Below are 12729 nucleotides of genomic sequence, written 5' to 3' on the forward strand. Positions count from 1 at the left end.
TTAGTTTTAGAGCAATTTACCTTTTTGCATAACATCTAGAAAAATATTTGCACATGATGAGAATCAAACTCAAAATATTATGATGCTTATGTTTAACATCTCAATTTTATTATATCAAGTTCAATAAAAATTTTATGTATATCATGAGTGTGCTATATAATTTAGTACTTATAGTTATAAGCTCTTTAAAAAAAATTAACTTGTTTGTCATTTATCTATACTATTTATCATCATGTGTGTCGCCAACATGTCCCAACTTAATTGTGAACTTATTAAAAAAATCATTTATTTTAAAAAGCAAGGTATTATTGTCTTTTTATATATCTATTTAGAAAAATAAGAAAAATATATGATGAGATGTGGTTATTTTTGTAAACAGAACTTTGTTATTTCAATAAATTTCACATTTAATTTGTATTGTTTAAACTAATTGCTTATTTTTCCACCAAGTTTAGGTGATACTTGTTTTAGGTCTCATTTAAATTTTAAATATTTTACTGTTGATCTGAGAGCTAAATAAATTAATAATAACGGAGATGATTTTATTTTATAAACATTTATTATTTCAGCGTAATATTAATGTAATCAATAATTAATTAAAAAATAAATAAATAAAAACAGAACAAGGAAATGAGAAGAAAAGAAAAGAAAAGAAGTGCATTGGAAATGTCTTAAATTCTTTTCAACCTCTCTCGGCTCAGGCGATTTGCTGCTTACCTTTCCCATCTTTGACTCTTCCCTTTAAATTTTTTATTTATTTTTAATTTATTTTTTAAAAAGCAAACCAAAACAACACAAAGCCCCAGGCTTTCCCTGCCGGTTTTCTCTTTCTTTGCCCCCGCCGGTAACTTATTCTCTGTCGGAACTTTCCGCTGTTCGCCGCGGCAGGGACATTTCTTTTTTGACCCTCTGAGTGGTTGTGCCGTCAGTCAAAGTTAAGGAGCGGACTTAGTCGTTGGTGGTTATTGGAGACGGCGGATGGTAGGATTTTGGTGTTGAAGGAGCTGAGATCACGTTAGATCTGCTAAAGGAATTGTTTTTGGTTTTGGTTAGCTGTTTGGGAATGGAGAGTTAAAACGTGTTTGTTTTTTGGATGGTAAGCGTCGGAGGGAAAGAGGAGAGAAGTGAAGAGAAAGGAAGAGAGGTGGTAGTTGCTGATGATGAACGGAGCTCACGAGAGCGATCGTAGAGGGCGGTGGCGTTTTGGTAATTTCCTCACATGGAATGGCAGATCTTGTTAGCTACGGTAATGCACAACGTGACATCGACCAGGTCTTCCCTTTTCCCTTTCTACTTTTCTTCATTACTCTCTGTTCCCCCCCCCCCTTGTTTTATACTTTAAATTTAAGATTTTGTTTATACTTATATTTATTCCTCAATTTCACTTTCAAATTTCCCCTCGATTTTTCTGATCACGGGAAGAAACGAGGGGTAATTTCTAATTTGGTGGAAATTTTTGGATTTTTCTGCTATTTTTATGGAATCTCTTTGTGTAGTATTTTGTTTCTTATTTCTAGATTTTAGTAGGCTTTACAAAGCTAGGAAGAATGTCTTCTTTTGTAGCTAATTTAGGAAAATCTGAAGAATTGTGTTTGAGAATATTGAACTTTATGTTTTTTCCTGGTTATTAGAAACTTGAGGGCAAAAATGGTTGACGACTTTGGTTAATAAAATTGGAAGTTTCATGCTTTATTAGGCAGCGAAATTAAAGACTGGCTTGAAGACATGCAGTCCCATGGGTTTTCCAAATCTGACAGCTATGCCGATGTGCTTGCCATTATGCATTGTGCAAACAATACATTGATTATATATTAACCCTAGCTAACATAGGGTGATGTTTATGAACATTAGACATATAAATGTGTATTAGTCAGGAACCCAATAAGGGGTGCTTGATTGTACAGTGTGATGTTTCACAGTTATCAGTTTATGGTTTAAGTGACATGTTAGGTTTCTTGATCATTAAATTACTTTCTTGATGTTTTTATCCTTCTGCAAATTTTCTTTTGTAGGCATTAATAGCTTTGAAGAAGGGTGCTCAGCTTCTGAAATATGGTCGCAAGGGAAAGCCTAAGTTTTGTCCATTTAGACTTTCTAATGTAAGTTTGGTTCCTACTTTTGAAACCTTTCTGTTGCATTCCTTTCATGTGTGAATGTTACTCTTTTGTTCTTTGTTAGACATTGTTAAGTTGAAATGTACACAAATACTAAGGGGGGACTTAATTGAAAACCCTGAGTTAAAGTTCATTTGCTCTCATCATGTGGAAGTAGTAATTATATTGACTATGAGAATTACTAAAGTTACACATGATTTTACTGTCTGCCTTACATGCTTTATCTTGGTAGGTACTAGACTTTTATATTTTATAGGCGTGCCACTCAGAAAATGGAATCAAGTATGCAGTGAATGGCTTTTACATTTTGCTATTATAGGACTCTGTTTTGTTTAAACAAGTAAAGCCGTTTTACATTTTGCTTGGCTTTTCATAAATTTTTTTGTTTATCTAACAAACAAATTTCTGCACTTATGAACTGTTTTCTTCCTTTTAAATTGCAGGATGAAACATCTTTAATTTGGATTTCAAGCAGTGGTGAAAGAAGTTTGAAGTTAGCCTCAGTCTCTAAAATTATTCCTGGACAAAGAACTGTGAGATGTTTTTTGTTCTTTTCTACATATGCATTTAGAGTATCATCAGAAACTTGCATACCCACTGTTAAGGTTGTTTATGATAAGTAGGGTAATGTACTAAAGAGAATTGAGTTGTTTTTCTAGAAACATGTACTTGTATTATGTTGGTGGAAGAAAAAATATCTGAAAATGTTCTAGAAAAAGAAGGAAAAAAACATAGGTAGTTTATTAAGAAGTGGATGGTTTTTTAAAATTTTGGTGTAGCTTTTTAAATATAAAGTGTGTAAGTGACCTTAACATTATTGTTTTCAATATGTTTTTAAGTAATTTTCTTGATTGTATTAGTGTTTGGTTAAATTGGGACACTAACTTAGTCAGGGACTTGAATATTAGTATGGATATATAAACTCTACTCTTTGCTCTTTATTTATGTTACAGGATCTATTTTCTTTCTTCCATGCTTGCTTTCTTCTTCTGAATTTATACTAAACTATCCTCTTGAATTCTCTATCAGGCTGTTTTCCAGCGGTATCTCCGGCCTGAGAAGGACTATTTATCTTTTTCTCTTATATACAACAACGGGAAAAGGTCACTTGATCTGGTTTGTAATGGAACTTTGATATTCTGTTTGTAGATAGATGATCAAGCATTGTTGATATTTTTATCCCCTTGTGTATGTTTTTAATTTAAAGTTTGTTTGGCTCCTAGATTTGCAAGGACAAAGTTGAGGCAGAGGTGTGGATTGCAGGCCTCAAAGCATTAATATCATCTGGTCAGGGTGGACGCTCCAAAATTGATGGGTGGAGTGATGGAGGCCTCTACCTTGATGTAATTCCTTCTCCATTTGACTCCTTTCCACTAGTCTGTTGTGGCTTTTCTGTTTCATAAAGTGCTTTATATAATGATTCCTTTGTACATGTTTGGAATTTGACAAAGTTTTGCCCTTGAATTATCCATTTGTTATGAATCAAGACCAAAACTCCCTTCTCAGCTCCTGTTGAGCAAGAATAGAGTTCATATGCAGACACCATTACTTTGGTGGTTTGAAAAATTTTGGTGGTGTAGTTAACTTTGTTTGTATTTAAGGTTTCATTGCTTTATTCCTTTAGTTATGAAAATTCTTTTATTTATAGTCATAAAAATTTATGCTTGATGGTATTCTTTTAATTGTAGCTGCATTTTTAAATTGTGTTTACCATAAATGTTTATCGCTGATTGGTTTCAGGATGGCAGAGATCTGACATCAAATAGTGCAAGTGACAGTTCTGTTAGTGCTACTCGAGATATTAGCTCCCCTGAGGTTTTTGTCAGTTTTAACCCAAACACTTCTCCTAAGAGTTTACGGCCTGAGAATTCTTTTCATTCTGAAAGATCACATGTAGCATCAGAAGGCACAAATATGGATGTAAAAGGATCTGGTTCATATGCTTTTCGTGTAAGTGTTTCTAGTGCCCCAAGTACTTCTAGTCATGGTTCTGCACCAGATGATTATGATGCTTTAGGGGATGTGTATATATGGGGTGAGGTTATCTGTGACAATGCTGTGAAGGTTGTAGCTGATAAGAATGCGAATTATTTGAGCATGAGAGCAGATGTACTTCTTCCCAGGCCTTTAGAGTATAATGTAGTTTTAGATGTACATCATGTTGCCTGTGGGGTCAAGCATGCTGCCCTAGTTACAAGGCAAGGTGAAGTTTTTACATGGGGTGAGGAATCTGGAGGACGACTTGGCCATGGTGTTGGGAAGGATGTTATTCAACCTCGTCTTGTTGAATCATTGGCTGTTACTAGTGTTGATTTTGTTGCCTGTGGTGAATTTCATACATGTGCTGTTACGATGGCTGGGGAACTTTACACATGGGGAGATGGAACTCACAATGCTGGGCTCCTTGGTCATGGCACTGATGTCAGCCATTGGATACCAAAGAGAATTTCAGGTCCTCTTGAGGGACTTCAAGTTGCTTCAGTAACTTGTGGTCCATGGCATACAGCTTTGATAACATCAACAGGACAGCTGTTTACCTTTGGGGATGGTACATTCGGTGTACTGGGCCATGGTGACAGAGAAAGTGTTCCATATCCGAAGGAAGTAGAGTCTCTGTCAGGATTGAGAACGATTGCTGTGGCATGTGGAGTGTGGCATACTGCTGCCATTGTGGAAGTTATTGTCTCTCAGTCCAGTGCTAGTGTTTCATCAGGAAAATTATTCACATGGGGGGATGGGGACAAAAACCGTCTTGGACATGGAGACAAGGAACCCCGGCTTAAGCCCACATGCGTTCCAGCACTAATTGATTACAATTTTCACAAAGTTGCTTGCGGGCATAGCTTAACAGTTGGTTTAACAACATCAGGGCATGTTTTTACGATGGGGAGTACTGTGTATGGTCAACTTGGGAATCCCTGTGCTGATGGAAAAATACCTTCTTTGGTAGAAGACAAGCTATCAGGGGAATGTGTCGAAGAAATTGCCTGTGGTGCATATCATGTAGCGGTTTTAACATCCAGGAATGAAGTCTATACATGGGGAAAAGGAGCTAATGGTAGGTTGGGCCATGGAGATGTTGAAGATCGGAAAACTCCAACTTTGGTTGAAGGTTTGAAGGATAGACATGTGAAATTTATTGCTTGTGGTTCAAACTATAGTGCTGCAATATGTCTTCATAAATGGGTATCTGGTGCTGAGCAATCTCAATGCTCAGCTTGCAGACAGGCTTTTGGGTTCACAAGAAAAAGGCATAATTGCTATAACTGTGGACTTGTGCATTGCCATTCATGCAGTTCAAAAAAAGCACTAGGAGCAGCTTTGGCTCCTAATCCTGGGAAACCTTATCGTGTCTGTGATTCCTGTTTTGCCAAACTGAACAAGGTTTCAGAAGCTGGTAATAACAGGAGGAATTCTGTACCTCGCCTTTCAGGTGAGAACAAGGACCGGTTGGATAAGGCTGAAATAAGATTATCCAAATCTGCAACTCCTAATATGGACTTGATTAAGCAGTTAGATAGCAAAGCAGCCAAACAAGGGAAAAAAACCGAAACATTCTCGGTGGTTCGCTCTGCTCAAGCACCTTCTTCGTTTCAGTTGAAAGATGTTGTTTTGTCTAATCCTGTAGATTTGCGAAGGACGGTTCCTAAACCAATTCTTACGCCATCTGGAGTAAGTTCCAGATCTGTTTCACCTTTCTCAAGGAGACCTAGCCCTCCACGTTCTGCGACCCCAATTCCTACAACATCTGGACTTTCTTTCTCCAAAAGCATCACAGATAGTTTGAAAAAGACAAATGAGCTTTTGAACCAAGAAGTGCTTAAGTTACGTGGACAGGTAAGAATGCTGTTTCTAGTGCTTTTGATATTGGTATTTTGTCGATGGGCCCTGTGGTTTATCAATGTAATTCTGACGATTGTGGATCTGTTCAAGGTTGAGACTCTGAGAAAGAGATGTGAACTTCAAGAATCGGAGCTTCAAAAATCCACAAAGAAAACTCAGGAAGCAATGAAAGTGGCTGCAGAGGAGTCTGCTAAATCTAAAGCTGCAAAAGAAGTTATAAAGTCGCTGACTGCACAGGTTATCTTCAGCTTTATTGTTTCTTTGAACTATCTTTGCAGATCTGTTCTTACTAAATTGCAAAACAATGTTAACAACATCTCATATGCATAATGGTTTAGTCAAACATTAGTATTAGCTTCCGAAGATAATTCTTTGATTCTTTTCATCATCTTATGTGTTTTAAGGATTTTAAATTTCAGTGATTATAAGATCCTTTGCATCCACATTTTGAGATTTGGTGTCACTTTGCAATCCTAGCCATTTCTTTGCCTCTCATAATGCTTACAATGATTTATCTCTATACTGCTTCTCAGCTCAAGGATATGGCTGAAAGGTTGCCACCTGGAGTTTATGACACAGAGAACATTAAACCAGCATACTTGCCAAATGGCTTGGAGCCAAATGGTATTCACTATCCAGATGCGAACGGAGAGGGACATTTAAGATCTGAATCAATTGGTGGCTCTTTCCTTGCTTCCCCTACTGCTCTCGATTCTTCCACAATCAATGGCAATCAGAGCCCTGGCCAATTACTTAAGGAACCAACCGGAGCCAATGGTAGAGATGACCATTCTGGCACTAGACTGCTGAATGGTAGTGGGGGTTTACAGGCAGGTGGCAGTGGTGTGTCAGCAGCTGTTGATGAAAGGGAATTTGGGTCTTTTGGAGATGGAGAAAATGGTACGAAATCTAGAAATTCAGCATTGGCTGCTAATGGCAATCAAGTGGAGGCTGAGTGGATTGAACAATATGAGCCTGGAGTCTATATAACTCTTGTAGTACTGCGGGATGGAACTAGGGATCTCAAACGAGTGCGCTTCAGGTACATTTTTCTATGTTCTCTTATATCTCATTATTTATACTTGCTTTGTTTAAATACAACATCAACAACATATATAGAAAGAAGATGAACGAGAAAATTAGTAGTTGTTGATTTAACGTCAGAAAATGTAAACCTTCTAAGGTGTAAAAGGAAAAACAGGAATCAAAGGCACCCATCTATCAGGGTCCATGTGGTTGAATTTTATGGATCTGGAATGTTTAAGTGGTGTTCATACATGCAGCCGAAGAAGATTTGGAGAGCACCAAGCAGAAACTTGGTGGTCGGAAAACCGCGAAAAGGTATACGAGCGGTACAACGTCCATGTATCAGACAAAGCGTCGATTTCTGGGCAAACTGCCCGCAGATCGGAAGGAGCTCTGTCTCCGACTTCTCAAGTGTAAGAAAAGGAGGAAAAGCGTGAGCTCATTTAGTGTCACTGACAAGGTTAAGGAGCATGAAACCCCCTCCTTTTGGTCATCTCATTTTACATAGTTTGACTCCCCCTCTATAATTTATTTTATTGCATTTAATGTCTAGGTCTCTTTCACAGATATGTTGTATTGTAGTATATATAAAATCATCAATTTCCAGATAGTCCAGGCAACAAAGGTTTTGTTCATTGCTTTCTCTATTGCATTGCATAGAGGTGATATTTTAGTAAAATCAAATCCCGAATACGAATTTCACATTTCTTTTCTTCAAAGAGTACGGCCCCATTTTCCTGGGAGCTGTCGAGTTGAAAAGTAATTCAATATTGGACAAACCTAACTTTGAAACTTCATTTCATTTTTATAATCTTTGGTAGGTTGGTTTTGAGGAGACGCACAGTTTTGTATGTAAGATTTTCGATGCCATCTCTTGGGGATATATTATTTACCCAAAGCCCTTCCGTTTCTAAATTTCAGCCGAATGAATGGAAGGAAAGGAAAATCATGTTTTTTTCTTCCTTTGTTTGGATAGAGTTTTTAATTTAAGATGGAGGAAATAAGAGAAATCCTACTTTCCTTTTGAAAGCTCTTTTTTCTGTTTTTTCTTACCCACAAGACAAAAGTTTAGGACATAAAAATGTATAGTTTTTGTCATTTCTTTCTTTTCTAAATAATTTTATGAATGATGAAGTTGTTATAATATTATAATTAATCATTTCATTTCCACTATTTAACCAAACCAAAATGATTAGAATTACCTGCCCTTTCATTTCACTAGTTTTAACCATCTAAATAAAATCATATGTAATCATTTATTTTTCTTACTTTTACTCTCCTCTACTATTTTCAAATCTTTTTATAACTAATTATATCTTTATTATTTTTAATGAAAATTGCTAAATACAAAGATTGAAAATTTAAACCAAATTAATAGAATTGATAAAAAAAAAACTAAAGTTACCCTTTTATTTAAAATAAATCTTAGGGGTTAATGAATTTTTCGTCAAACCTCAAAATAAGTACATATTTTTCATATCATAGTAGGTAACAAAATCGACATTTAAAAGTTATGAAAGAAAATGGAAAATAAACTTGGGGTTTTAAAATAAAAATTTTAAAATTGCCGTCCATAAGCAGGGTCAAGAGGCAAGTGGTGGTGGGCAAGAGGAACACAATGACAGCCAGAGCCCGTCATTGCTTTTGACTTGGTCTTTTAATTTATTTATTATTCACAAATTCTACACCCAAAAGGAGGCAAGCCGAGTAGCCGGTTCGTGGTCGGTGAGCATTGACTCACTACACCACTTGCACACCAATCTTAACTAAACCAGGCTGAAAAGGTAGTTTGTTTGGAATAATTTTGTTTGAGTGGAGTAATAATCGAAAATAAGAAATCTAAAATTCCAACTTTATTCAACTAAAAAATTGAAAATAAATGTAATGATGTTGTTGGCATTTGAATACAAACTAAAAACATGTTCAACATTTTAAAAATGAAAAACAAAAGGGAGTAGGGTTTAAGTTGGGTCATTCAATTCTGACTAAACCCTTGTAAATAAGTAAATTGTGAGGTGTGTGTGTATTCCAATTCCAAAATCATAAAATTTATTATTGTCATCTCACCTTTGCTTGCCAACTCTCTACTGGCCTTCTTCTTCTTTCTCTTCCTTTGTATGCCAGTCAAGCACGTCTTGATAGATGATAAAATTTAAATATAGAGTGAACATCTACTTATGTTTTTTTTAGATAAGACGCATGGTGTTTGTATACTCTCCATTCTTTTAAGGCAAATTTAAATAAAATCCATAAACCTCTTAAGGTTTTTAAAATATACATCTGCTCAACAAAAATCCATTTACTTTTAAATTTTGATGCAAAACAATTACTCTTTTTTTTTTTTGAGATTATTCACTAATTTTTTGAAAATGAAAATTAAGTATACCTTGGATTTTATTAACTACATATTTTATATTTGTTTATTTAGTTTTAATTACTAAACAATTGTTTGAGTTATGGGTATTTAAGTTCTAGACTTATTATATGCTACTATATGTGTTAGTTTCTAATTTTCGTCATGTATAATTTATGGGTCTATTGGTCCTCAATAGATGATACTTTTTAAATTTCTCTTCAAGTGAGAACAAGTAGTATCCTCTCACCCAACAATGCTATATGGGTCATGAGTTTAAATTCCAAAAAAAAAACATCTGCTGAAAATTTTTTGGTAGGTGAAAGCCCTCCTCTTCTATAAATCCCTCGTGGCTCTCAGCGGAAATTTGAACTATAATTCTTACTAAGGTCAATATTAAATCTATTGAGGAGTTTATATGAGTTTGATTTTATTTTTTTAGCTCGAGATATTAATGAGTTAAAAGAAAAAGGAAAAATTACTGCAATTCCACGTTGTTAATGTTTGATTATTTTGCTCCTACCTAATTAGGTTACTTATTCAAATGTAGCATTTAAAGTCAAAAAATTGGAAAATGAGACCACACGAATTTGATTATTTGACCAACGACCCTCATTAAAATAACACGTTCAAACGACGTCATTTCACGTATACTTTGACTCCTCCGTCCTCTCCATATAAATCTCTTTTCCCTTCTATTCAAACCCAAGCCTAGCTTCCCCGCAACGACAAACTTCTTTCTTTTAATAAAATTAAAAACTATGGTGAAGGAGGAACTGTACATAACCGTACCCAGCGTTTTCCGGTGTCCAATTTCACTTGACGTGATGAAATCTCCGGTTAGCCTTTGTACGGGCGTTACCTACGATCGTTCCAGCATCCAAAAATGGCTCGAATCTGGTCACGACACCTGTCCAGCCACCATGCAGGTTCTTCCCTCCAAGGATTTCATCCCTAACCTTACTCTCCATCGTCTAATTAATCTCTGGATCCAGTCTTCTACTCTCCGGCCAGGCTCTAACTCTCCACGGCTTCTTCCGGCGACGCCTCCTGCGATCTCCGAGGTTCAGGCTAAGCTATTGATGGAGAAGGTTGAGAGGGAGCGCTGCGACGATTCTTTGTCTAAGGTTGCCGAGTTCGTAAGCTGTTGCGAAGAGAACCGGAAATTTGTAGCTAGATTCGACGGTTTCGTTGAGGTAATCGCCGGAGTTTTGAAAAGGAAATGTGTGGAAATCAAAGCTTTGGAAACGGCGGTTAGGATTTTGGATTTGATTTTGAGCGAAAATGGAGTCACAGAAGGGTTAAACAAATTAATCCTGAAAAGCAATCAGGAAAGTAAATTTTTATCGGCAATCGTTTTAATTCTTCAACACGGAAGCCTGAACTCGAAGATCAAGTCAGTCCGAGTTCTGGACTCACTAGCACTTGACTCGGAATCCAAACGCAGGATCTCCGACTCACAAGACCTTATATCCATCCTTCTCCAGCTCCTGAAAACAAACAACAACGGATCCTTAAACGACGCCGTTACTTCCATTTTAACCACCATTTCAATAACGCGCTCCATCAGGTCCCGCCTCATCGAAAACGGCATCGTTGAAATCCTATCAAACTCGCTCACCGAAAAGTCGTTGAAGTTGTTAGCAACGCTTAGCACTTGCAGCGAAGGGAGGTCAGCAATCAGTTCCGAGCCAAAATGCGCGGCGGCGATCGTAGAAAAGCTGTTGAAGGTGTCGAAAAGGGGGACGGAGGACGCCGTAACGGTGTTGTGGAGCACGTGTTGCTTGAACAAAGAGGAGAAAGTGAAAGAAGCGGTGGTAAAAGGGAATGGGGTGACGAAGATATTAGTAATAATGCAAAGAGAAGGGGAAGGGAATGTGAAGATGATGTGCAGGGATTTGGTTAAGGCTCTAAGAGCTGTATGTAAAGATTGGTGTCTAGGCAGTTATGAAACCAAAACTACACATATTAGACCTTGTTGAGGAGCATTCTTTATTTTTGGACATAAATTTACACACAAGATTCATGTAGTTACCACTTAGTTCAAAGGAAACACGATTCTATGTTTTGTTTTTGTTAGAAACATTATTCCTGGAATTCCCATCTTCCCTTCCTATGGGAGCTTTCAACAGGTAGGCGAACCTCACTTGAGTTCACAGGCTGTACCATTCAACCATCACATTTGACCTGTCACTTGGTTTTGGACCGGCTTTTTTAAATATTATTCCACTTAATTTTTAAATTTAAAATAAAATTTTATTTAATTGATTTGAATTTATTAAAAAATTAATGGCTATTGAACTAAAACATAATAAACTACTGAATAAATTTACAAATGATTATTGAACTAAGATTACATTTTTACCACCCAATTATCAAAAATTACATTGTAATTATCCATCTATTAACCGGTTAAGTTGACCACCTATTTGCCATATATCTTAAATATATTTAACGAAAACAAAACCCTAACTCTTTTAATATAAAGAAAAACCCTAATAAAGATTTGCCTATTTAGATTGTGGTATGTGATGTGATACAAGTTTTGATATAAGTATTGGCACAACAACATGAACAAAATAGAAAACATTAGAATGAACACAAATAAATTGGTAATGTAATTCAGTGCACCATCAACTTGTGCGAGACCTTGCCTAGAGAAATCCATTGCTAAACTCATGATAAAAACAATGATTCAAGTCCAATATATTTTAACCCTCGGATAATTACAGACTCACCCAAATGCATTTAGTACGAACTCTCTCTAAACAACCTCTCCTTGTAAAGGCTCTTAACTATTCATTCAAAGATGAATAAAAAATAAAATATGCATTCAATAAAAGTTATTTACCATGAACATATAACCGCTCCCTAAATTTTATTAAAAAAAAATCTAAGTACATCCAATTTTATCCCACGAATCATCCATATATATATAGGCTTTAAATAATCTCAAAATCATCCACATGTAAGATGAGATAAAATTAATTTAATTTGAAAAGATTTATCTTGGAATTTCATATCCAAGCATTTTTAAATAAATTATTTTCAAGCCTTTATATTATTTTCAATTTTAAATCTATGTGGACTAAAATTCTTCATAAGCTTGCTGCAAAGTTATATTATGAGATAAGGATAGAAGGTCTTTAAGAATCATATTTGAAATCGAACTCTTCTATCTTGGAGCCATGTATTACATCAAGTATATAGATAACCTATGTATATCCTACGTTTTTGTTGCTTATAAGATAACTATAAAGATATATACAAAGTTAAAAATTTTCAACAATAAAACTGATGCATAGTCAAGTTATGGTTTGTCATGGGACACAACTTGTAGCCCAAATCATTATATATATTAACAATCACGACATTTGACATTTTTGACAAAAC

General features: G+C 35.8%; 2 protein-coding genes across 3 annotated transcripts; both read left to right on the plus strand.

The window, feature by feature from the left end:
* Window positions 1-627: 627 nt before the first annotated feature.
* LOC107910441 (PH, RCC1 and FYVE domains-containing protein 1) lies at window positions 628-7687 on the plus strand. 2 transcript variants are annotated; one of them, XM_016838278.2, is made up of 9 exons: window positions 628-1272; window positions 2013-2099; window positions 2558-2647; window positions 3144-3230; window positions 3338-3457; window positions 3855-5951; window positions 6048-6194; window positions 6491-6999; window positions 7241-7687. In XM_016838278.2, exons 1-9 carry the CDS (start codon window positions 1225-1227, stop codon window positions 7398-7400), a joined length of 3345 nt encoding a protein of 1114 aa, XP_016693767.1. In that variant the 5' UTR covers window positions 628-1224; the 3' UTR covers window positions 7401-7687. The 2 variants fall into 2 exon arrangements, with proteins under 2 accessions (XP_016693767.1, XP_016693766.1); XM_016838277.2 differs by having other exon boundaries at window positions 638-1272; window positions 7159-7687.
* A 2153-nt stretch (window positions 7688-9840) lies between these two features.
* On the plus strand, window positions 9841-11415 carry LOC107908035 (U-box domain-containing protein 29). The gene has a single exon (XM_016835313.2). The coding sequence runs from the start codon at window positions 10098-10100 to the stop codon at window positions 11316-11318; it is 1221 nt and encodes a 406-aa protein (XP_016690802.2). The 5' UTR covers window positions 9841-10097; the 3' UTR covers window positions 11319-11415.
* The last annotated feature ends 1314 nt before the right edge of the window (window positions 11416-12729 follow it).

The sequence above is a fragment of the Gossypium hirsutum genome, chromosome D02, assembly GCF_007990345.1.
Source record: "Gossypium hirsutum isolate 1008001.06 chromosome D02, Gossypium_hirsutum_v2.1, whole genome shotgun sequence".
In the NCBI taxonomy this organism is placed as follows: domain Eukaryota; kingdom Viridiplantae; phylum Streptophyta; class Magnoliopsida; order Malvales; family Malvaceae; genus Gossypium; species Gossypium hirsutum.

Coding starts and splice junctions, on each gene's coding strand:
- LOC107910441 (XM_016838277.2), top strand. CDS start 1,225: ATGGCAGATCTTGTTAGCTACGGTAATGCACAACGTGACATCGACCAG. Junction 2,100..2,557: donor GTCCATTTAGACTTTCTAAT/GTAAGTTTGGTT, acceptor TTTAAATTGCAG/GATGAAACATCTTTAATTTG. Junction 3,231..3,337: donor GGAAAAGGTCACTTGATCTG/GTTTGTAATGGA, acceptor TTTGGCTCCTAG/ATTTGCAAGGACAAAGTTGA.
- LOC107908035 (XM_016835313.2), top strand. CDS start 10,098: ATGGTGAAGGAGGAACTGTACATAACCGTACCCAGCGTTTTCCGGTGT.